At 36.2% G+C, this 26,615-nt stretch overlaps 1 protein-coding gene across 1 annotated transcript; it reads left to right on the plus strand.

Moving 5' to 3' along the window:
- Nucleotides 1-962: 962 nt before the first annotated feature.
- LOC21407829 (protein NRDE2 homolog) lies at nt 963-19,658 on the plus strand. Its single transcript, XM_024167714.1, has 10 exons — nt 963-1,545; nt 2,192-2,921; nt 3,545-4,169; nt 4,336-4,507; nt 5,490-5,844; nt 16,420-16,530; nt 17,043-17,394; nt 17,658-17,883; nt 18,409-18,630; nt 19,202-19,658. Exons 1-10 carry the CDS (start codon nt 974-976, stop codon nt 19,359-19,361), a joined length of 3,525 nt encoding a protein of 1,174 aa, XP_024023482.1. The 5' UTR covers nt 963-973; the 3' UTR covers nt 19,362-19,658.
- Nucleotides 19,659-26,615: the final 6,957 nt, after the last annotated feature.

Raw genomic sequence — 26,615 nt, forward strand, 5'->3', positions numbered from 1 at the left:
TAAAAGAAAAATAAAAATTTTAGAATTATGGAATTCTAAATAGAAGGCTTAAGAATAATTAATTGTAGATTAATTAAATATTAAATAATGTGATTACTTAATTTAAATTTAGAACACACATGTGCAGGGGTTCATTGTACAGCTTAGTATTCTAAGAATCCCTCCGTGATTCGGTTGCTTGTTGTCTAAGTTATATAATTGACTTATTTGATAAGTTGTCTAATTCAAATTCAAATTATATTAAGTTTGATTTTAATTGGAATTTGAATTTGACTAAAAATTCTACTGCAAGATAAAGCTAATAAACATGTTAAACATGTCTTGACCGTGTTAAATAAACCATTATTATATTAGTTATTTATTCAATATATTAATTTAAACGGGTTAAACAGATTGACACGATTAATAAATGGGTCGTGTTTGGGTTGCCATTTTTGATACGTTTAATAAACATATTGTGTTTGAGTTGATATTTTCTGACACCATTAATAAATAGGTTGACATGAACACGACCCACTTACACGAATTAAATTGAGGCTTCGTTTGAAATGAGGGTTCAAACCATGGTGATTCTAGTTTTGATTTTGGAAATATAATCATGATTTATTATTTTGGGTCCAAATAATAGTTTTAAAATCAGATTCAGAATCAGGGGTTTGAACCACTTAAAATCAAGAGGGGTGATTTTAGAATCATTGGTGATTCTTGATTTAAAACAGCACATCAGAGTTTAAACCTTGAATTAGAACCATCTAAACCAAACACTAATTCTAAATAAATTAAGTCAGAATTACTTTTTATTTTTTTTATAAATAAACACTGATTTAAATCAGAATCATAATTCTGGATTTGAAAATCTTTATACCAAACGTGCTCCAGATTGGTGTTTTTCGACGCCATATAGCCCCAAGTGCCACTTACTAAAAAAAAAAAAAAAAAAAAAAAAAAAAACCGAAGTTATATATTGTTGTGGATGATGCAAAATGGAAATCAACAACTTCTCTGCTGCAACATAACAATGGAGGACGGGAAAGAGAAAGAGAAGAACCTTCTCGACAAAAAAGAAGAAAAAGCGTCTCTCTTCCCTCTCTTACCAATCCTTTCCACTCCCATTTCTTCTTCTTCTTATTCTTCTACTACTCCACCTCACTGGCTCTGCAACTCCAGCTTCACCGCTGACCTCTCCATCATCAACGACGCCGTTTCCTCCCACTTCCAACCCCAATCCCAATCCGATGAAGATGACGGAAACGACGACGAAGACCATGGCGTTCAAGCGGAGCCGCCGCCGCGGTCGTATGAGCCGGTGGAGTCGCCGGAATCTGACGGAGACTCGGAGAGGAATCGGAAGAAGAAGAAGAGGAAGAGACGGCGGAGGGAGAGAGAGAGTTCGGATGAGAGAGGATTCGACGGTGATTATGGCGGTTTGAGGGGTTCGTCAAATGTTAGGGCTTGGGGCGGTGATTCCCGGACCAAACACTCCAAGGACTATTTCTTCGATTCTCGAGGCGACCTTGACAATTTGGCTTTTGGATGCCTTTACAGGTATTGAATTTTTTTTTCTTTCTGTATTTTAGGGGTTTACTTTGTTTTATTTTCAATTCCTGTTTGGTTGCCGGGAAAATGATAAATTCAAATTCAGTGAAAAATAATGAATTCAAATTGAGTGCATTTAGCTCGTCCCCTAAATCCATAACGTTGTATTATTTAGCGAGTTCTCTGCAATTGAAACTTGTAAATCCTAATTTTCTTGAGCTAGGTCCATAGAGTTGTGTTATATAGAAAGTTATATGCAGTTTGAGTCTTTTTATTTAGTTTGTTCTTGCTCTATTTAGCAAAAAAGAATTGAAATAGAATATGAATGTTTCATGTTAAAGCAAGTGAACTTGATTGGATAATTCAATTTAGAATTGGATCTTAGCACTCAATTTCTATGGTAACAAACATCCAACCAAATTCAATTCAATTTTAGTGAGTGAATTTTCAAGTTTAACGAAAATGAATTAGAACCGAATTTCAAAATGAAACATTAGGTGGATGGATAAAATCTTGAGAAAGCCTTTCGTTTGTCCACCGTTAATCGACAATGAGTGAAATTGAGCATATTTGTTGGGTACTCTATGTAGTGGTTGTCTCATTGATTGTTTGTATTTCTGAGCTGGAATTGGCAATTTGGCTTGTGATAATGCAGAATGGATGTTGCCCGCTACAAGCCCTACACTGCTCTAGGAATATCCAGACTGGATTTTCAAGGTTTGAGTCGGTGGAACCGAACAGGTCCGGCATTGGATAGAGATAGTGATGAGGATGCATTGGACGGAAAACTAAAATCTGGTGGTCGTTATTGGTCGGCAAAATATATGGCTTTGGAGTCCCAGAAGAACTTGAAGCGTGTTCGTATTCTTGTTCCTGAAAGGTTTGCAGAAACAGTTTCGGATGATTATATTCCTTTGATGGATGTTCAAAGTTTGATAGTTGAAGAGTCATGGGAGGATGAAGTGCTGCGCAGAACAAGGGAGTTTAACAAGATGACTAGGGAGCGACCACAGGACGAAAAGGTCTGGTTAGAATTTGCGGGGTTCCAGGACAAGGTTGCGGGTATGCAGTCCCAAAAGGGTGCCCGCTTACAGATTCTTGAAAAGAAGATTAGCATACTGGAGAAGGCGGCTGAGCTTAACCCGGAAAATGAAGAATTATTGTTATGTCTTCTTAAGGCTTATCAGAGAAGAGATGGTACCGATGTATTAGTTGATAGGTGGGAAAAGATACTCGTGCAGAATTCTGGGAGTCATAAGCTTTGGAGAGAATTCTTGCATTTCCTTCAAGGAGAATTCTCCAGGTTCAAGGTTTCAGATATGAGAAAAATGTACTCAAATGCAATACAAGCCCTTTCTGCTGCATGCAGCAGGCACACTAGGCAGGTTCTCAAATGAACATACTCTCCAAATCATCTGTTAATATGATCTACCATATTATCCTAAATGAAAAAAGTTCACATATATTTTGTTATTATTCAGGAACAAGGGAACCTAGAATCTATAAATACCAGTATTTTCCAAAAATTGATCTCTCTTTTGTACATTAAAGAGCAGTTACAACCTAAAACTACAACCAACTGTGGACAATATTTAATTAGATAAGATCCAAATAGGCCGTAATCATCCAAAGAATAGCTGTGATGAAGTTTCCATCAAGACTGCTTTGAGGTGCCATTTTAGGAGAAATTGGCTTACCAAATCTCTGTCTTCGTACTGGAGGGCGGTGTCGGATGGAAGGCAATGCGTCAACGTTAAAAATCCTTTATGGTGCTAAGGGGAATCTCTTCATTGTGATAATTATTAGTTGATAGATTTATTTTCTCTCAAGGTCTCTGATTGTTCTGGATCATAGCAGTCAAAATTTTAGCAGCGTGTTTTATTTGTTCATTTACCATATCTATTGATAATGAGGGTAGAGTGAGTTTTTTTTTTTTTTTTCCCCCTTCAAAATGATCAACGCTTAGAGCCTAAATATTTGTTGTTATGTGTTTTCCATTTTCATGCAGGTCCATCATGCTGCTAAATCTTCACCTTTGGATTCTGCTCTTGTTCAACTAGAACTCGGTCTTGTCGATATATTTCTCAGTCTTTGCAGGTTTGAGTGGCAGGCTGGCTATCAAGAGTTGGCCACTGCTTTATTTCAGGCTGAAATTGAATTTAGTCTGTTTTTTCCTTCTTTACTCCTTACTGAGCAGAGTAAACAAAGGCTGTTTGAGCATTTTTGGAATAGTAATGGTCCAAGAGTAGGAGAAGAAGGTGCTTTTGGATGGTCAACATGGTTGGAGAAGGAGGAAGAAAATAGGCAAAGGGTTATTAAAGAGGAAGCATCCTTGGATGCTGAGAAAGGTGGTTGGACAGGTTGGTCGGAACCATTAGCTAAAAATAAGATTGGTGATGCGGATCCAGATAATGAAGCCAACCATGATATGGAAGTTGAGGAGCTTCAACCAGATTTAGAAGAAGATATGAAGGAAGAAGACGATACCGAAGCTTTGCTAAAGAAGCTAGGGATTGATATTGATGCTGCATCTAGTAGTGAGGTCACAGACATTTCAACCTGGACTAGATGGTCAAAAGAAGAGCTGTCAAGAGATTGTGATCAATGGATGCCTGTACGTGCAAAATCTGCAGGTTCTCTCTCTCTCTCTTCTCCCTACCTATCTCTCCATGCATCTGTTAAGTTTCCAATTTATTCCATTGTCATTTTCAGATCGTTTGTCGCCACAATATCCATTTTACATGTATTTTCTTGATATATATTCCATCAAGAATTAAACCTAGCTTGGCTCTTATACAGATGGAGTCTCGCGTTCTGATGGTACACTTGAGGCAGAAGCAGATGAACACCTTTTGAGAGTTGTAGTGTATGAAGATGTCAATGAATTCCTCTTTTCCTTGAGCTCATTTGAGGCTCGTTTATCACTTTTATCCCAGTTCGTCGATTTCTTTGGTGGTAAGATATCTCAATGGTAAGAAACTCTTTCGAGTGTATCCACTTGATCTAATTTATTATTCTTGTCTTGTCAGAAAAGTAAAAACAATTGGTATATTTTCTTTTCTCTCTGTTTAACGACCTAGCTGAAGTATGATTTCTGCCATGGAAGTATAAACCATGCAACTTTTTCTCTCCTGTTTGCTAACATGAAAATTTCGAATTAATCTCTCTAATAATTAAGAGTTGGGTTTCGATGTGGATGTTGACTCTAAAAGAGTTGAAAGAATTTCTCTAATTGTTTTGGGGTGGCAGAACCTGATGCAGGCCTTGGTTTAGGTTTCCATACCTCTTCATTGTTCTCTGGAGGACTTCTCGTTCTCCATTTCCTTAATCTACTTTTTTTTTTCATTTTTAATAAATTGTTTGCCCTTATTAAAAAAGATTATTAGGAAAAAAAAAAAAACCAAAGCAATACTGTCCTCTGTTTTAAAGGAAAACATTTCCACAAATTTTTACTTTTATTTTTTCCGTTTTCGTTTGCATGCATTTAAATGTGTCTGTGCTTGTTTGTTTCTATTTCTTGCCAGTGATAGCAAATTGCGACTTGTCTAAGTCGCCAATTTCATCTTTTTGTTTACGGTGGTTTTTATGGTTCAGTTATAGAAAGCATTTTATTTATCCTGAAGATCTGTTCTTATAGAAAAGAGGTCTCTAGTTGCTACTTTACATAATGCAATGCAGTTACTCTGGCCATTGGTTTTGAGTCATAGTATTTATTAATATTCTCAAGATGAAAATGGAATGTTATCATTCTCCTTGATGATAACTTGAGTTTTGTGTAATGTTTATTTCATGGTGCTAAAACAAGTATGTATGTGTCTGTATATGCAACATGCATGCTTGCATGTATATATGTAGATCTGTAGGCATTTCTGTTCATATATTTCAGCTAACGTACTAAATGGCGATCTGTGTTTTTTTTATGTTTGCTAACCATTGTTTCCCTTTATTGACAGGATTTGCTCAAACAATTCAAGCTGGATTGAGAAAACCCTTAGCCTGGAAGAATTGCCAGATTCTTTGCTACAAACTTTAAGGAAAGTCCATGATTTAAGCAAACTTCAAAATGATATAGGCAGTTCCAGATTGGAATTTCTTTTGGGGAGCACCAATAACATCTCTAGGAGGACCGACATGATGAAATTTCTTCGTAATGCTACCTTACTTTGCCTAACTGCTTTTCCGCGTAATTATATCTTAGAAGAAGCTGCTTTAGTTGCTGAAGAGCTTTCTGTTACCAAAGTGAAATCTGATAGTTCAGTTACCCCATGTCGAACATTGGCAAAGCGTCTCTTAAAAGCTGATCGACAGGTAATTTCTGTGACATTTCTTTTTCTAATTGCAGATATGTTCATATTTTATATTTTCAGTTGCAAATGGTTATTAATTTTTGGCTTATGTTTATTTGTTTCAATTTGTAAGGGGTACATCATACTACTTGGGCAACACTTTTTTTGTTAGAACCAAATTGTAAGCCATTTCCTACTAGAAGTATTGTTGGATTGGTTTAGTTTAGTCAGACAGGAAATGTGGTTTAGAACCCAGGTATTATTTTGAAACTAGCAAAACTTGGAAATAGCTTTTGGCAGGAAACTTTTCAGGAATCATATTCAGAGAACTCAACTTGTTGGAAATGACGTATGTCATTTTTTATGTTCTCTCTTTGCCATTTTTAAGACTCCGCTGTGCAGATACTTGATCACTGTTTTCTTTTCTCCCCTGTGAATTTCCTATACCTCCCTGTGCCCTTCTTTTGCCTTTGGATTGTCTTCTCTATTTCCCATTTGCCTCAGCCTTGTCATGGCGGCTCTATTTTGTTGGCTCTTTCTCAGTGGTTACCTCCGGATGTCATGTTATTCTCTTCAGCATCCATTTTGCTATTTTTCAACCAGAAGACATTCAATAAACATGGCTGCTTCAAATATTTGATTTTCACAATCCCCATGCTTGGTTCAACTATTTGAACAAAACAATTCAATTCGAATTGTGCTTAAAAGTTCAAATTAGTGTTTGTTTTAGAAATAAAGAGGGACCATTCAATCATCAATTACGATTTGTTTTTTTTGTTTTTTTTTCGATAAGAAAACACCTTTATTGATATGTAATTATCAATAGCAGTTACAAGAGGATAAGGTATCCTTAAAAATACAAGGAAAGAGGAACAAAACAAAAATTCAAACAGATGAAACTAAGGATTCATCTTCCTATCACATCTTTCCAATTCAAAACAATCAAAGAAAACGGAAAACCCTTGAAAACTTTGTGTGACGAAGCCCATAAAGAAGCTGAAAATTTGGCTCTCTCAAAAATATCAGCAATATGCAAAGCCTTCTCGAGAATTATCGCCTTTCTTTCCATTTACAAGGTCCACATAACAGAAAGTACGGTGCTTTTCCATAACACTTTTGCCATCTTGTTGAAACCCAAACCCAACAAACTTTCCATGAGCACCGAAGTGCAGTGAGTTGGAGTAACCCAGAAAAAACCAGCTACATAAGTAAGAGTTGTTGCCAAACTGATCTAGCCAATTACAATGTAACAATAGGCGGTCGATGGTTTCTTCATTACCCCTGCAAAGGATGCACCAGGATAGGGGAAGAGCAATGTGGGGGGTTTTTCCTCTTAACCACATCACAAGTATTAAGCTTACCATGCGCAACCAGCCAAGCGAAAACTTTGATTCTATGGGCGACACTGGATTTCCAAATGAAATGAAATGGTTCAAATATCGAGTTATTATTTCTGTCAACTAGTGAAGTAAAAAAGAACGACATGAAAAAGAATTTAGAATGTGTAATAGACAATGCAAATACTCTACCTCTATGTCATTGAGTCCTCTCTGAAAAACAAGGTTCCAATTTGAATCATTATTGCTGGAAAGCGAACAAATTTGGGAAATAAGAGCATGAGGAAAGTCCGTATCTCTGAACAAACGAGGGAACAAAAAAGAATCATTTCCACACCATTTATCTTTCCAAAACAGTGTTTTAGTCCCATCCCCTACTCTCAATTTAACATTTTGAAGGAAGACATTCAGCCCTTGAGAGAGAAATTTCCATGGAGTCCTAAAAGATCCTCAGGTCACTAAGTTCGAATCCCACCCATTTGATTGCAACCCATACTTCTTATGATTTTATCCCACAAGGAGTTTTGTTCCTAAGGAAATCTCCATAAACACTTGCCTAGAGGAGCCAAGTTCTTCCATTTTAAATTCCCAATACCCAACCCGCCTTTCTCCTTGCTTTTTGACACATTGTCCCAAGCTACCACGCTTCTTTGTCTCCCTCCTTGATTGTTCCACAGAAAATTTCTCATCGATCTTTCCAGCACCTCAACAACAGTTCCAGGAATCTTGAACAAAGATATGTAATAAATTGGAATGCAGGCAAGGACCGATTGAATTAGAGTTAATCTTCCTCCCCTAGAAAGGAAGGATTTCTTCCAGTCATCCATATTTCTTCCAGCCATCCAATCTTTTCGACACCTTTTTTAATCACCGGCATCCAAAATTCCATTGACAATGGATTCCCACCCAGAGGCAGACCCTGATATTTCACAGGCGATTCACCCACTTCACAACCCAAATCCATCGCAAAATCATGAATCAAACTCTCCTCGACATTTATTCCTGCCTATGTGCTTTTACCCATATTTATTTTCAAGCCTGAGCAAAGAGTGAAAAATTTCAGAATTGATTTCACATTTCTAATGTTCTCCATACCGGCCCACAACAAAAACAAGGTGTCATCTGCAAATTGGAGATGTGACACAGTTACTTCCTCTATTCCAATTGAGAATCCCTCCACAACTCCCACCTCTAATGCTTTATCTATTAATCTACCAAGCACATCAGCCACTAGGGTAAACAAAAAAGGAGAAAGTGGATCTCCCTGTCTTAAACCCCGTGTTGCTCCAATCGTCGTCGGGGCCTACCATTGATCATGATTGAAAAGTTTGCCAGTGCTAAACAACCTTTAATCCATTTCCTCCACCTACTACCAAAACCTTTCTTTCCTAACAGTGTGTCAAGAAACCTCCAACAAAATTGTGTCACTTAAGGCTTCCCTTAACCTATTTACCAAGACTTTTGCCAAAATTTTGTAAATGCTAGTGACTAAACTTATGGGCCTAGTCTTTCAACCTCCTGGAATCCGTCTTTTTTGGAATAAGGCAAAGAAAAGTGTGATTCATAGCCGAATTGATCACCCCATTCCTGTAAAATTTCTGAAAGACTTTCAAAAGGTCTCCTTTCACCACTCCCCAACACGCTTGGAAAAAATCTGAGGAGAAACCACCTGGACCCGGTGATTTGTGCCTATCGCTACTAAAACCAACAAGTTTCACCTCCTCCTCTTCAAAAGGTCTCTCAAGCCACTGAGCTTTATCCTCTGAAATTGCACACCACTCAATACCATGAAGAGCCCATGAAAATTCCTCCTCCTCTTTCAGAAAATTCTCATAAAACGTGATGATCTCCCTTTCGATTCCCCCCTCCTCCAAAACCGTATTGTCTTCCTTTTACATTCTCAATATGGCACTTTTATTCTTCTATTGCTGACAAGCTTGTGAAACAATTTTGTGTTGGCATTGCACTTCTTAATTCACCTAAACTTCATTTTTTATTTCCAAGCCACTGCTTCTTTGAAAACGATTTCCTCCAACTTATTTCTTAATGCATGCCTTTCCGTGCTCTCATTTTCATCCAAAGCACTAACTTCTTCTTTGCTGTCCACTTTTTCAATTCTTCCCAAGGCCTCACCTTTTGCTAAATTTGTGTCACCAAGAATTTCCTTATTCCACCTTTTGAGTTGAACCTTCATACCTTTCATTTTCTCCATTATTTTGATTCCTTCCCAACCTCTCGGGTTCAAATTTCCCTTCTAGGTTTCACACTCCGTCCTAAACCTCAAATGATCCAACCACATATTTTCAAACCTAAACGGAGTCGGTCCCCGTCTTATTGGTGCTGAATCCAAAATCAATGGAAAATGATTTGAGCATGCTTTCACTCCAACCTCTTGTCTAATTTCATTGAGCAAGTTTTCCCTACCGTTTGTGAACAAGAACCTATCAATTATGCTCTTAGCCACCTCCTCCCTAAAGTTTGACCAAGTAAACTGAGAATTATACAACACTAAATCCCTCAAATTCGCCTCCCTTATGAACTCATCACAAGCCTTCATACTCCTTGTAACCCCTCCTCTGGGAAATTTTTCTTGACTAAACCTTGTAAAGTCTCCACCTACACACCAGTTTGGTTCACAAATACTATTCGATCCGCCCAACTCATCCCAAAACCTCCCGCTCTCTCTATAGGAATTCGGTCCATACAATTTATCTGTTTCAATTTTTATGGAGACTGAAAATTGACCGAGTAAACACTCACTGATTTGTATTGATCTGTTATCCCAAATGATCACAATACCCCTTCATCTACCCATTGAGGAAGAGTAGCCCAAATTTCCACAAACTCCCTATCGACCTCTCGTTTTTATCTCCTGTAAATAACTATCTCCGGCTTCATTCGATTCAAATTATCCTTTACCACTCCTCTATTTCTAGCCGAACCTACCCCCCTCACATTCCATGACACGATCTTTATTTATCAAATCTTTTTCTCCCTTGACTTCTACCTCGCTTGTCGTAGTTGGCTCTACTCTCCGAATTCTTAAGCTCCCTATGGCCTCTCTTGGTCATCTTTCTTTCCTTGAAACCCATTCTCCTTATTCTGTGTTTTGAATTCTCTCAACCACCCAATTCACAATCTCCCATTCCTCCTTAGACAAGGCTGTAATAGGCGGGGACATTCAAATGGTTGATTTTGGAATTCATTACCCCCCTTAAATTTACAATCTAAATTGTTGACAACAGCTCAAATGCAATTATTTTTTATATTTTCGCTTCTCAACTTTAAGCTTAAAAATGTCATAACTTCTTCGTTTCTGTAGAATTTCAGAGAAGGAAATTGCCCTCTTTTCTCTCTTATTCCTCTTATAGAATCGGTACAATATATATATATATATATATATATGCTACAACTATAAATTCTAGGTTAAAGAGAATCGGGAAAATATCCCACTAAACTAGGAGATAAGAGATAAAGGAAAACTGAATTTAAAGATAGGAAATCAAATCCTAATCCTAATATCAATCCGAACTATATTGAGGATAATTCCTAATTTGAATTTTGAATTTCAACACTCCCCCTCAAGCTGATTTGTATATGTTGACCAAACACAGCTTGTGACTCAGTTTCTCAAAACTTGTTCTTGGTAGGGCCTTAGTGAGGATGTCTGCCACTTGAGATTGAGTAGGGATGTAAGCCGGCTGCACAATGGACTTTTCTATTTTCTCTGCAATGAAATGTCAATCAATCTCGATATGCTTCGTCTGTCATGATGTACTGGATTCTTTGCAATCCGTATAGCTGCTTGGTTATCACAAAGTAATCTGATAGGCTTCTCATTTAGTACCCCCATCTCACCAAGTAGTCTACGTATCCACATACCTTCACAAATACCCAGTGCTAGTGCTCTAAATTCGGCTTCTGCACTGCTCCTTGATACAACAGGCTGTTTCTTGCTCCTCCAAGTTACTAGGTTTCCCCAAACATAGCAACAGTAGCCGGTGGTTGATCTTCTATCACTGACATCTCCTGCCCAATCTGCATCTGTGAAGACTTGAATATCTCTATTCTCTGATTTCTTATATAGTATCCCTTGTCCTGGAGTCATCTTGAGGTATCTTAGAATTCTGTACACTGCTTCCATGTGCTCCTCCATAGGATTATGCATGAATTGGCTTACCACACTTACTGGAAAAGCAATATCAGGTCTCGTGTGTGACAGATAGATGAGTCGTCCTACAAGTCTCTGATATCTCCCCCTGTCAACAGGTTTAGTGTCGTTCCCAGTCCCTAGCTTCTTTGCCGAGTCCATTGGTGTGGTTGTAGGTTTACAGCCAAGCATTCTTGTCTTCTTCAGTAGGTCTAGGACATATTTGCGTTGAGAGATAAATATTCCTTGTTTGGATCGGGCCACTTCCATTCCAAGGAAGTATTTAAGGTTACCAAGGTCTTTGATTTCAAACTCCTTAGCTAGAAACTCTTTTAATCTTACCAGTTCCTCCTCATGGTCTCCTGTTAGGATGATATCATCCACATATACAATAAGAACTGCTATCTTTTTCCCGGTAGAGAACTTTACAAACAGTGTGTGATCTGCTTGACACTGAGTGTACAAACCTGTCAAACCAAGCTCGAGGAGACTGCTTGAGTCCATATAGTGACTTCTTGAGCTTGCATACCTTGTTGTTGCTGACGGTAGTTTCCAGTCCTGGAGGTATCTGCATGTAAACTTCTTCTTCCAAGTCACCATTCAAAAATGCATTCTTAACATCTAGTTGGTGCATCGGCCAATCTAGATTCGCAGCAAGTGAGAGAAGGACTCTGATGGTGTTCAACTTGGCCACTGGCGCAAACGTCTCTTGATAGTCTATCCCATAGGATTGAGTAAATCCCTTTGCAACTAGTCGGGCTTTTAGTCTTTCAATGCTTCCATCCGCATTATGTTTGACTGTGAATATCCACTTGCATCCGACTGGTTTCTTTTCACACGGAAGATTAGTTATTATCCATGTCCCATTCTTCTCCAACGCACTAAGTCCTTCACGGACTGCTTTTCTCCATTCTGAATCCTTGAGAGCCTCATAAATAGAATTAGGAATCTGCACACTATCAAGAGTTGACACAAAAGCTTGAAAAGCTTGTGTTAATCCTTCATATGAGATAAAGTGGCAAATAGGGATGTGTACACGATCTAACACCCTTTCTCATAGCAATTGGGACATTTAAATCTTCCACACTCGGGGCTGAGGTTGCAGGATCAGAGGATTCCTTACCCGAGTGAATTTGAGGAGGCATAGGATCCGGATCAGCTTCATGGTCGAGTGTGAGGGGTGCTGCGTGTTCTGTCTCCCTTTCGGATTTTTTCCTTCTGGAGTAAACCAGTAATTTTTCATTGGCACTTTGGACAGGACTGGAAGGTGAACTCTCGGGTGGAGAAGGACTCTCGGGAAGTGGAGGAAAAGAAGAAGGTAGTTGACTCTCGGGTGGAGAAGGAAGATTCCCAAGTATTTGACTATCCCCGGATTGTACATCAAGATCCCAAAGCTGGTATTCACTCATTTTCTCCCCCTGAATTGCAGATTTGGGAAAGTAGGATTGATGTTCAAAGAATTTGACATCCATGGAGGTATAGAATCGTTTTGTTATGGGAAAGTAACACTTATAGCCCTTTTGATGTGAGGAGTACCCTAGGAAAATACATTTGATGGATTTGGGATCAAGTTTGCTACGATGTTGTGAGTATATATGAACAAATACAGAGCAGCCAAACACCCTAGGGTCTAGAGAGGAGATAAATTTAGTGTGAGGGAAATTTTGGAGGAGGACACTATAAGGGCTGCGGAACTTTAAAATTCTGGATGGCATTCTATTGATGAGATATGTGGCTGTGAGAACTGCCTCTCCCCAAAAATGTTTAGGGACATTAGTGGAGAACATGAGAGATCGTGCTACTTCTAATAGATGCCTATTTTTTCTTTCGGCAACCCCATTTTGTTGGGGTGTGTCAACACACGAACTTATGTGAACAATCCCTTGACTCATAAGGTAGGTGTCTAAGAGTGATTTGAAGTACTCTTTGGCATTGTCGGTTTTTAGGACTTGAATTTTTGTCTGGAATTGTGTTTGAATCATAGCATGGAAGTTTTTGAAAATTTGCTCAACTTCAGATTTTTCTTTCATGAGGAACACCCAAGTTAATCTTGTGTGATCGTCAACAAATGACACAAACCATCGTGTTCCTGTTACCGTTTTGATCCTTGAAGGGCCCCACACATCACTATGAATAAAGGTAAAGGGACGAGATGGTTTATAGTAGGAACTTGGATACTTATTGCGAGTGTGTTTAGAAAACTGACAAACTTCACAATTAAAGAACTTTGCACTTTTATTGATGAATAATGATGGAAATATTTTCTGAAGATACAAGAAGTTTGGATGACCAAGGCGATAGTGTAATAACATAATTTCACTATCTTTATTGACATAAGAATTTAAACATGACGGACTCTTGGATGATCTATGACTCATGTTCGGAATGTGCCTTTTTGAAGGATTCTCATCTTTAAGGAGATAGAGCCCGGAACACGCCTCAGCACTGCCAATCTTCTTCCCCGAATCCAGTTCCTGAAATTCACAATAGGTAGGAAAGAATTTAGTTACACAATTGAGGTCACGAGTGAGCTTACTGATGGAGAGTAAATTGCAATTTAAGTTAGGAACATGAAGGACTGAGTGTAGGGTTACATCCTTGGTGACTCTGATTGAGCCTACTCCCTTAACCCTAGATGACGAACCATCTGCTATTCGAACTGTATGGTCTCCGTGACAGGGGCTGTACTTGTGGCAAGCAGTAGCATCTCCTGTCATATGATCCGAGGCCCCTGAGTCTACAATCCAAGGACTTGTATAATTTTTATCAACAGCAAAGGCCTCTGAGAAATTACCTTTATGTGCTAGCATGCTTGATCCTGTGGCTGTCGTGATGTTTGCCTGGCTGAAGAGTTTTTGAAGAGCTTCAAGCTGCTCCTTGGTGAAAGGATTGCTCTCGGTTTGAGTGGGACTAGAATGACTTTCTTTGTTTTCTGAGTGGCTGCAGTGTTTCCTCGGCTTTCCTTGTCATAGTTTGATCGTGAAGGCTTCCAATCCGCAGGTTTGCCATGGAGTTTCCAGCAATTTTCCCTTTGATGTCCTGGTTTGCGACATTGATCACACCAAGGTCTTCCTCTTCTCTGTCTATTGCCATTCGGGTTGCTGGGTTGTGATCCTCGGATTGTTAGAGCTGCTCCTTCAAGGCTGGAAGCACTATCCTGGGTTCCCATCATTAGTTACTTCCTACTCTCTTCTCTCCGAACTTCTGAGAAGGCTTCCCTTATGTTTGGAAGGGGTTTTATTCCCATCCCTCTCCCCCTGACTTCATCCAGATTTTTGTTGAGTCCAAGAAGAAACTTAAAGGTTCTTTTCTGTTCCACAATCTTCCTGTACAGATTTGTGTCTTCTGTGCACTTCCAAGGATGAACTTCAAACATGTCAAGGTGCTGCCAATGACGATTCAGGGTATTGAAGTATTGTGTGACCGTGAGATCTCCTTGGCGCAGATCATGTAATGCGGCTTCTACTTCAAACAATTCAGAGGTGTTCTCTGAACTCGAATAGGTTTCCCTAACTGCATCCCATATCTCTTTTGCAGTCCCATAAAGGAGAAAATTTTCTCCGATGTCATTATTCATGGAATTAATTAACCATGACATAACCATGTGGTTTTCAGTCTTCCATGTCCTGAATTTTGGATCCTTCTTATCAGGAATTGAGACTTCGCCAGTGAGATACTCATCCTTGCCCTTGCCGCATATGAACATCATCACTGATTGAGACCACTGGAGGTAATTGTGGCCATTGAGTTTGTGACCTGTGATAAGGATAGATGAGCCTTCCGTTCCACCATGCTGATTGCTGACTGGGGACATATCCGGATTGGAGTTAACTTCCGAGGTTGAACTAGATCTCTCGGTAGCCATACCGTATTTGGTCATGGGTAGGGTTTGAACGGCAGGGGATTGAAGAGGTCTGTGATTCTGGTTTTTTTGGCGGCACTGTGAGTATTTTCAGGCGGCGCTAAGGAGGGAGAGATGAATTGATACTAGGGCTTCTAAAGGCTCTGATACCATGTAGAATTTCAGAGAAGGAAATTGCCCTCTTTTCTCTCTTATTAATCTCATAGAATCGGTACAATATATATATATATATATATATGCTACAACTATAAATTCTAGGTTAAAGAGAATCGGGAAAATATCCCACTAAACTAGGAGATAAGAGATAGAGGAAAACTGAATTTAAAGATAGGAAATCAAATCCTAATCCTAATATCAATCCGAACTATATTGAGGATAATTCCTAATTTGAATTTTGAATTTCAACAGTTTCTTTGTTTGAACTCCAATTGCGATGATTTTTTTTTCTTATATGTTCATAATGAAGAGAGGAACAAATCCTTATCCATACTGCATATTTAGATCGGTTTTTTATAATGAGGTTTTATAACATTTGTTGCAAAACTCTAATGGCAGTTTTCAACACTACCCAAACACGATTCGGATTTTATACCCAATTCAAATTACAATTATTTGCATATCCAAACGCCGGTTCAAATCGCAATTCAAATAACCACATTTCAGATTTTACGATTCAAATTAAATCACTACAATTCAAACGGCAAACCAAACAAGGCCAATAAAATTTAAGATACAAGTTTCACATTTATTTTGGTGATGGAATTCAGTGGAAATATGTGTTTCAAGATGTCATTGCTCTCATTTATTGAGTTCAATAGATTCTGTATAATTCTTAGAAACTGTTGCTGAGCAATATCCTTAATATGGGTACTTGAAAATTGGGGGCTTGCTCATGTCTTGATTGGTGTGCCTCATAAGTTAGGATACAACAATCTACAGGAACATGAATTGCGGCCATTTCCATATTCCTTGGGTAAATTCGAGTTTCTTCTAAATTGATGCTAATTGTTTTTCACTTTTGTCATTTATTGAAAGGGCTGCAAGTATCAAAATGTTAACTATCAAAAGGGCCGAATGATAATTCACTGTTATCATGCTCTTAAGAGAGTTTTGTATTGGTATAATAAGAAGTGTCTTTATTTTCCATTGTATTTTGGTTGAATTGTCTGATTCTTGGGTGGTTCGGCCTAATCATACTTGCATGATAGGCTCTTAAAGAATATATGCTCGTGTTCTTTGTTGTCCTAGGATGTATTGTTATGCGGAGTTTATGCACGTAGAGAGGCTTTTTATGGTAATATGGATCATGCGAGAAGAGTATTTGACATGGCGTTGTCATCTATTGACGGGCTCCCTTTGGTAAGATCTACCTGTCTTATTGAAAATGTCTTCCTTTGCATACTGTAACTCCCATCTCTGTTCCCCTTTTCCTCCTATTATTTTTCAGTTTCTTTTTTCTTTTCTTTTATTTTTCTTTTTATTTTTAATTTTTTGATAATAAACAAGAAACCTTTTGTTGCTAAAATTGTCCAATACAGGGTAGTGGACGATGAGATTTCCTCAAAAAGAAAACCATAGAAAAACAGAAAGAAAACCCCAAAAACTAGAGTACATAACTATTTCCCAATCACATCTCTCCAATTAAGAACTATCAAAGAAAATGGGAAGCCCTTGAAGTCTCTGTCTATAGAGGCCGAAAGAGAAGCAGAAAACTGTGCTTTCTCAAGGTCATTTGAATCCATTGCTTTGTCCTTAAAATGTCTCGCGTTCCTTTCCATTGACAATGTCCAGGGAATTGAGATGATTTCAGTTTCATCTAGCATACCTGTGCTAAGCTTCTAATGCATTTCTTCAATGTCACCAACAAGCAGGAATTACGGTCTATTGCTCCTCTTATTTATTTCTGGTATGCGGAGACGGAGCTTGCAAACAATCCTCTCAACGGTCATGAATCATCACTTCGAGCAGTGCATATATTATCTTGTTTAGGAAGTGGTGAACCATACAGTCCATTTAAAAGTCAAGTGTCAAGTGTGCAATTGCTGAGAGCCCACCAAGGCTTCACACAAAAAATAGGAACAGTGAGATCAGCATGGGTGCGTGGCATTATAGATGATCAATCTGTTTCTCTTGTATGCTCAGCAGCTTTATTTGAAGAATTAACCTCAGGATGGACGGCGGGTATTCAGATTTTAGATCAAGCATTTGCAATGGTGCTTCCAGGCATGTATCTTTGCTTCGCATCTTAAGATACTACTCAAATGCTAACTTTTTCGAGTGTTTGTTTAATAAAATTTTCTTCCTTTTGTATGATTGAGTTCATCTATACCACAGATAAAGGTTTTTCTGTGACTGTTTAATTCCAAGGCAAAGTAATTGACAAGTCATATATTTCATGCTTCACTTGTGATTTATATAAGTCTATTATTTGAACGTAACAAGTTTCAAAACATGCTTTATCATGATGAAATATTTATAATCCACAGAAAGGAGGAGCCATACTTTTCAAATTGAGTTCTTATTCGAGTTTTATTTGAGGATGCTTCAGAGACATCTGGATCATGTGAGCCTGTCGAAATGTTGGGAGTCCATCTGTGAGGGGCTGCAAATATTTCCTTTTAATTCACAACTATGTAGTGCTTTAGTACAGATTGGCCATCTCTACACGACATCCAATAAGATTCGGAGGATCTTTGATGAATACTGTCAAAAGTGAGATCCTAGTTCCTTTTGTTTTCTTGTTGGAACTATATATTTGGATACTCATGTATATGAGATGAGACGCCCTCAAATGGATATGCTTCTGGGATAGTTGTGGTGCATTTTAGTCTTCTAATTTGCCCACGTAAGACATCATAATGCATACAGTTTATTATTATTTTATCTTACGCATTATGTGGTCTCGTTGCATGCTGTGGTGAATGATAAACTTTTCAGAGAGCGTTTACTTTTGGTGCTTGTATGTATTATGCTGTGGTGCGTTTGTGCTTAGCATTGTTACTTTAAATTCACATTTTGCTCATAATAACCGTCTTTATCCATTCATTTCCTTTTCATGCTAAAATTTTTGCCTACTTCTCATTCAGATTACAGAGTCTTAAATCCCAATATTTGGTCTCATCAGTCTCAGCTAATACAACTTGCATAATGGATTTGCTTCAGTCTATCTGCTTTCATTTAGATTTGTCCACTCACCTTCTATGAACAACTTCTAAGACTTATTGCTTATATTCTTAGGAAAGAATCTGTGGTTATCTGGATTTTTGCTTTATCATTCGAGATAAATAGAGGGGGCTCCCAGCATAGGATCCGTGGATTATTTGAGAAGGCAGTGGGAAATGATACAATGCAGAATTCAGTTCTACTTTGGCGGTGTTACATTGCGTATGAGGCCAACATAGCACGTGATTTTTCTGCGGCGAGGCGGATTTTTTTTCGAGCAATACATGCCTGCCCATGGTAAGAGCTAAGCTCCCCTGATGAGAAATTAAGATATGAATTTGCTCTGTTTCTGGCACTCGTCTTGACTGCTATTAGAGAGAGCATATATTATTCAGTTCTCTTATCAATTAAGTAAATAGTCTAATGTGTGTATAGAGTTCTTGTGGTTCTCAGTCATTCAGTTGTGTGGCGATGGTATGTCGCTTCCAATTATATTATAGGCGGATTCTTTTACTACTAAAAAATATTTATTTTTAGGTTTTGGTACTATTAATGCTTAGTTTTTTTGTCTTTTGTTGGTTTATTTCTATTTTTTTGTTATTATTAGTACTATGTTAAGGAGGGCGGTCCCTTTTTTTTCAGCAGTCCAAAATGAAGTGTTTGAATGACCCTGGATATATGTACAAACAAAAGATAGAGTGGAAAATGTGTGATCTCGTGAAACTTTCCACTTTGCATTACCATAGACAGAATATCCCAAAGCGCTTGCATTCTGCAGATCAAAAAGCATATAGTTTCAACTATTAGCTGTAAACTAATTTTATCTCTGCATATTTATCAGTCTTTGAGCGTTAATTTTGTTTCTCAGGTCCAAAAAGCTTTGGATGGATGGTTTTATAAAGCTTAACTCTATTCTTTCTGCAAAAGAGCTGTCAGATCTACAAGAGGTTATGCGGGATAAGGAACTGAATCTGCGGACCGACATTTATGAAATCCTTTTACAAGACGAGCTTGCAATACGACGATAGCTTGCACTTGCCATGGCAGACCCTTGAATAGTGTACTAAGCACACAAGGATAGTCAATAAACAATACTTGTGAGGCTACCGAAAGCGTGTAAAGTTTTGATACCCTTGTATTCTTGTTTGAAAGAATGCATTAGAAATGAGGTGTCCGCTGTATATTCAATTGTGCATTTAAGTTGAGATGAGATGTAGTTTAGAATAGGCAACATGCATCTGAAACATGTGTACCGGTAAAATAGAACTACTAGGTGACTCAAAAAACAGGTGGGTCCATTGTTATGTTGTAGTTTTAGCCCCTGTTTGGATCGTTGGTTTGAATTGTGTTAATTTGAATTTTTTGATTTGAACAAAAAAATTCAAACGGTTTGATTTAAACAGTAGTCTGAACTGGTATTTTTATGTGTATTTTAAAGTTTTAATTCGAGTAGGGAATATAATCTGAAATAATGCTTGGATGAGTGTTACGAATTGTACATCTAAACAGAATTAGCGTTTAATTTGTAAACAATTCTAACTGTGAACTTGGTGGTAATTCTGTTAAAAGAAATGCTTTTATGACTTTAAGAATAAAAAAATTGACATTGCATTAAAAATAAAAGAACACCCATATATATATATATATATATGAAGATTAGTTCAAATTGATTAATTGAAAGGGAGGGATGAATTCGGAGTTTGAGCCATTTCAACTCAAATTAAATGGCCCGTTCAGTTTTAATTAATGTGCTCACCAAACATCAATCCGAATTGTGGTTTGAGCTGAACTGATCAGAACTGGGCTGAGTTGTCCAACTAAACTGGGCTGAGTTGTCCAACTAAACGGAGGTTTAGGTTCTGTTTATTTTATCGATTTAAATTTAAAATTTGAGTTTTATTACAGTAAAAAATTCTTAAAAACAGTCATATCTAACTTTTTTACTGTAGTGAAAAATTCTCACATAAAGTCACATCTTAACTCGAATTAAAAACTCAAATGAGCGAAGTACGCGGGCCTTAATATACTGCCACTTCTGTAAACTCGGGATTAGCTTCAGGACGCACAAGTAATGTGCGTGAAGTTCACGACTTTGCTGGCCTCTGGTACATTGGTTTTTGTTTCTGTGTTTCTTTTTGCTGGTGAAGATAAGTTCTCAAATTAAGTTGACATGCATCGTGTATACAATATACTATTTGGTATCCTGAAAGTTCGAGGCTCTTTTGGTTAGTGGGTTTGAATTGCGGTAATTTCTAAACCTTTTTTATTTGAATTGAAAAATCTAAACTTGGGATTTGAATAAATAGATAACTTGTAATTCGAATTAAGAATAAAATCTAAATTATGTTTAGATATATTGTTAAAAACACTCATTTGAAAACTATTTTAGTTCCGTAGCAAATCTTACAAAATGTCACTGTCAATGGTAAATTTTGATAGATTAAGGATCGGGATTTGTTCCTTTATTTACTTAGAATGCATAGGACGTAAAATCATTTCAATCAAAGCTGAAACGAAGAAAGCAACTATTTTCACTGTAGCATATAGGCTCAAATGGGGGAAGGAGGATTAAATGTTAAGTTTGGTAGATTGAATCAAATTTGATCCAAAAATGCTACATAAAAAATTAATTTGGATCTTGAACCTCATTCTAAATGGATTTTTCAATCGATAATGGTGAACCAAACAACCCCTCAAGTTTTTTCAGTAAGTCTACTATGAAGGAAGAATTGAACTCATGGGAGAAACATGCAGAGTTTCAAGTAGGTCTGAGCTTCTTGTTAATAGCATAGAGAGGATAAGAATAAGGTGTTAGGACATAGGTTAATTGGGAAGTTTTATTCCAAAGAAATTCATAATATTATGGTCTGTCATCTCAATTAACGAGTTTAGAGAGTAGTTATGACCTATATCGATCTCAGTCAATTTCGAAATTCACCAACTTAGGGAAATTTTTTCCTCATATCGCAATTAATTATTGGTAGAAGATTTAATACATCTCCAAATTTCTTTTGCATATTGGAACTACAACTCTATCCTCGGTTGGTGTTATCAAAACTTTCTTTTTCGTAATATTAAAATGGGAGAAAGAGGAAAATAAGCCAAGACTTGAGATGAATTAAAATTAATAGGTCAATAGTTTATATAAGTTAATAAAGAGGCCAAATTACTGTTTTCATCCATAACTTGTCTGGTTATGAACCATAACTTGACAAGTTATTGTCCATAACTTATCTGGTTATGAACCATAACTTGACAAGTTTGTCCATAACTTATTTGGTTATGAACCATAACTTGACAAGTTATGGCCTATTAATTTCTATAACTAAAAATTGGCTTATATACTTTTTTAAGCTTTTCATATTGGCCTATTTCTTACTATTTCCGTATTAAAATTATAAGAAGAAATTTTTGTCTCAAACCCAAAAAAACCCAATTAGAATTTCTATACTTAACAAAAATTATCAGAATTTCATGTTGTGTCTTATCCTAGTCCTACATAATCGCATTATGTAAAATACCCTCATTCGATATCCCTTCATATCAACGATGGGCATAAACTCAGTCCATTCTTAATGAGAATGATATATATTAATAATGTTTTAACTAAATATTATAAATTTTAATTAATTTCATTATGGACTCATTTCGTTTAATATCCTTAAATATCATCCTCTAATATATAACACTTATATACAATATTTAAGGTCACATAAATAATCGTAAAATTTTCAATGATATACATAAAATATTCAATAATGCACACATATAATAATAAAGTATTTCGATAATAAGGTCCTCCAAATGTAAGACGGGTGGTTGCTGGCAAGCTGTGCTTGCAAAATATGGTTAGACGAAAAATATTGTGGCTTAAAAACTTGTCCCGCCAAAGAGTCTGTTTTGAAGTAATCTATAACCTTGTTATGCCAGCATAGTTTGATTAAAAACTTCAAGATCCCTTAAGAGAAACTTTATTATTATATGTGTTTATGTTATTGAATACTTTATGAATATCATTAAAAATTTCACGATTTATTTATGTGACCTCAAATATTGTATATAAGTGTTATATACTAGAGGATAATAGATATAAGGATAATAATCAAATGAGTCCATAATGAGTTTAATTGAAGTTCAGAATCTTTAATTAAAATATCATTAATACATGTCATTCTCATTAAGAATGGAATGAACTTATCCGCATCGTTGATATGAAGAGATATCGAATGAGTGTATTTTATATAATGAGATTATGTAAGACTGAGACAAGACATAATATGAATTTCTGATAATTTGTGTTTTTGTATAGAAATTCTTATTGAGTCTATCAATGGTCATATTAAAATGATTTTAATCATGAGTTATTAGCAGACTCCTATTTGTGGATTCGTGTCTTTTGACTTACTCAGTATAGATTTTGAGATTTTTTAAATCATATTCCTTGTATCTTAAGACATGATGATCAAGTGAGTAGACAAGAATGTTAATATACTAGCTGAAATCCATTCTTTCTTGAGAAAAAAACAGATGACTAATTCTGTTAAAGGTTGATTCGGTAATTGGATTAATAGGAGCTTTGATTCATGATTTTTTTTTTTTATAAATCACTATCCATTAGAGAATCAATGGTACTCAAGGATAAAGATGTAATTAGAGAGGTTAACGGATTCCACCTAGCTCAAATTATGAATTATTTATGGATGATTGATCTATATAAAGTGACTATATCAAGTGGATGTTTCATTGATGTGAATACATTTATGTAATATCAAGAGTGCAATTCCAAGTCTATAGTTAAGTAGCTTTAGAATTAATAGTATTAATTAATTAAAGAGTTTGATTAATTATTAATTTTATTGAAACTTGATATTGTAGGTCCATGAGTCTCCAATCATCTTTGTAATTGGACAAGACATTACGGATAAAATGAAAAATTTATAATAATGGAATTCTAAATTAAATCACTCAAAAATAATTAATTGAATATTATATAATGTGATTATTTAATAACTAATTTTGAAACACATATGCGGTGGGACCACATAGTGTACACGCCTAGTATAAGTGGAACCCTTTGGGATTCGGTTGCTTGCTATCCAAGTTATCCAGTTAATGTAACACCCATTTTTCTAAACTGATAAAATTCTTAGAAGTAGACGTTAAGAATTAACGTGAATAATGTTATGGTGTTATATTTATTAATTCTAACATCACGTTGAGTTATTTTCTACAGGTGAACATGACTAGTACTCAAGGTGCCAAGAACAAAGTTCATGCCATTTTATAGAAATTATATATAAGTTCATATTTTCTTTGTTTTGATGATTTGATAAATGAATATATGTTCATGATATGATGTACTTCATGTTATAATGTATGGAAGTGTCTTGGGAAAATTCTAAGTTTTCCTTGATTTTTCCTTTTTAGACAAAAGAACAATTTCCATGACGTTACTTTTTAGCTTTATTTTGTACCTCTAAAATTCTAAAATTATTCCTATAGTTTATACAAAGTGTTCATGGAATATCTATGGCCAAGGATCTCTAGGAAAAACTTGAAGAATTGTACCAGGCAAAAGGTGTATCAAATCGCGTGTACCTGAAGAAGCAGTTTCACACATGGCATATGAATGTAGGTACTACGATCCCAGATCATTTGAGTGTTCTCATTGGGATCGTCTCTGAACTGGAAGCTATTGGACTCAAAATAGATGATGAGGATATAGCTTTGAGGGTTATTTAGTCTCTTCCATCTTCCTATGAACACATGAAACCTATTTTGATTCATGGGAAAGAAAAGATTATTTTCTCAAAAATTACGGGAAAACTTTAGTCTGAAGAAAAGAGGCTGCGAAGTGGGAAAAATATTTCACCTGATAACTCAGCATTGATAGCAGAAAGTTGGAAGAAGAAGAACTCCATGAAAAAGAAAATTGTATGTTAGGGTTGTGGACAATCTGAGCACCTCAAAAGAAATTGTCCAAAAGGGGGAGCTGGTTCGGCTAGTAACTCCAAATCAGAGGATGATAGTAACACTAATATAGGCTATGTTTTGAATTGATCCCGTTTTTATTTTTCACGTTTTTTGAGAAAAAAAAATAAAAACGTTTTTAAAAAGGCGTTTGGCGCAATAAAGACAAAAAATAGAAATGAAAACGATTTTTAATTTAGTGTAAAATGAGAGAAAAATAAAAAATAACTTTTAGTTGTTTTTCATTTTTTGTTTTTATTTTCTCCTCTCTCGAGCAGAGAAAGGGAGAAAGATAAACATTAATAGGTTTTTTTATAATGAAAACAATTTCTTTAATAAAACTACCAAATGCATTTTTAAAAATGATTTCTGTCTAAGATTAAAAATATTTTTATTTTTATTTTCATACAAAAAATAAAATTATTTTAAAACGAGTTTCAAACACACCCGAACGATAGGGATGTATTGCGAAAAAGCGTGTACATCCTCATGGCATGTCGCTAAATCTCCAAAGACTGCCATGAAAGAGGATGTGATACTATTAGAGGGTCCACAAGTTTGCACACGGGCATTGGTTGGCGTTTGATGCAAGGCGTGTGGTGGAAAGGATGTTGATGTCTTAGAAACAACCTGGAAAGCCAACGTGGAAGTTGCACCATAAAAGTTTCATCAAGTTTGTTCATCATGAGCCGAAATGAAATTCTTACAATGATTGATTCTAAGTGGTGTACTCGTTATGGTGGAGTATGATAATTCTGTGTGTTGAGAATTATGATTGTCGGTGACGACAGTGTTTTGTAGCAAAGCTATGAAAGTTTTTTTTTTTTTTTTTTTTTTTTTTTTTTTTTTTTTTTTTTTTTTTTTTTTTTAAATCAACGCGGAGATTGTTGAATATTGATTAAAAAAAAGGTCAAAGAGAGAATGTTGGAGAACCTTGCAGATGACGCGTGCAACAACAAAGAGTCGTTCTGGAAATGGGAAGATCAAAGTTGAAGAAGAAAACTGTCTTTGTTACTTCTTCTGGAAATACCTGGAGTACTATAGGAAAGGAGAAGTCAATCTTGGGCAGCAGTTTTTAGTATAGCGAAGAACGTAGAAGAAGGAGGAGGTAGAAGAAGCAAGAGGCGGTGAAGACCATCACAGTACTGGAGCAAGGCTGTCCATACCATGTGAAAATGCCTATAAATATGGGTTGTGGTTCTTCAACAAGAGGCATTCCAAAATCAGAAGTTCAATCTTGTGTGAAAAGAGAGAGCTTGTTAATTAGAGAGAAATTTTGTGGGAAAAATTCTCCTCGGATGTAATTGGGTTTTGGGTGAGAGGAAAATTTAGAGAGTGTGCGGTTGTAACAATTTTTCTCATAAAGTAAATTCTTCTCTGATTGTCTTTGACAACAAATCGTCTTGTGTCTATTTTTATTTCTCAATTATTCTTTTATAATTCTGTGAAGGGAATCCGTATTTTCCCAACAAGATGCACCACAGTGCGTGATTGGTACATAAAGAAACAGATATGAGTAAATAAATTGAAATATGACTTTTAAATACAGTTCCAAACTTCAATTCTTGTGGTGCTTTGGCACCCCGATATTGATATACGTATATATTAATATCAATGAAATCATGAGACCCATAAGAAGAAGAAGAAGAATAAGAAGGCACCCCGATATTGATATACGTATATATTAATATCAATGAAATCATGAGACCCATAAGAAGAAGAAGAAGAAGAAGAAGAAGAAGAGGAGTAAATAAATTGAAATATGACTTTTAAATACAGTTCCAAACTTCAATTCTTGTGGTTCTTTGGCACCCCGATATTGATATACGTATATATTAATATCAATGAAATCATGAGACCCATAAGAAGAAGAAGAAGAATAAGAAGGCACCCCGATATTGATATACGTATATATTAATATCAATGAAATCATGAGACCCATAAGAAGAAGAAGAAGAAGAAGAAGAAGAAGGAGAAACGTGTTTGGGTTTTATTTATTTTGCTTTTACTTTTATGTTTAAGTTTGTTAGATTTTTTTGTTTTGTTTTTTTTTTCTTTTTAAGAAGAAGAAGAAGAAGAAGAAGAAGAAGGAGAAACGTGTTTGGGTTTTATTTATTTTGCTTTTACTTTTATGTTTAAGTTTGTTAGATTTTTTTGTTTTGTTTTTTTTTTCTTTTTAAGAAGAAGAAGAAGAAGAAGAAGAAGAAGAAGAAACGTGTTTGGGTTTTATTTATTTTGCTTTTACTTTTATGTTTAAGTTTGTTAGATTTTTTTGTTTTGTTTTTTTTTTCTTTTTAAGAAGAAGAAGAAGA

Source organism: Morus notabilis, unplaced genomic scaffold (genome assembly GCF_000414095.1).
Source record: "Morus notabilis unplaced genomic scaffold, ASM41409v2 Scaffold172, whole genome shotgun sequence".
In the NCBI taxonomy this organism is placed as follows: Eukaryota; Viridiplantae; Streptophyta; class Magnoliopsida; order Rosales; family Moraceae; genus Morus; species Morus notabilis.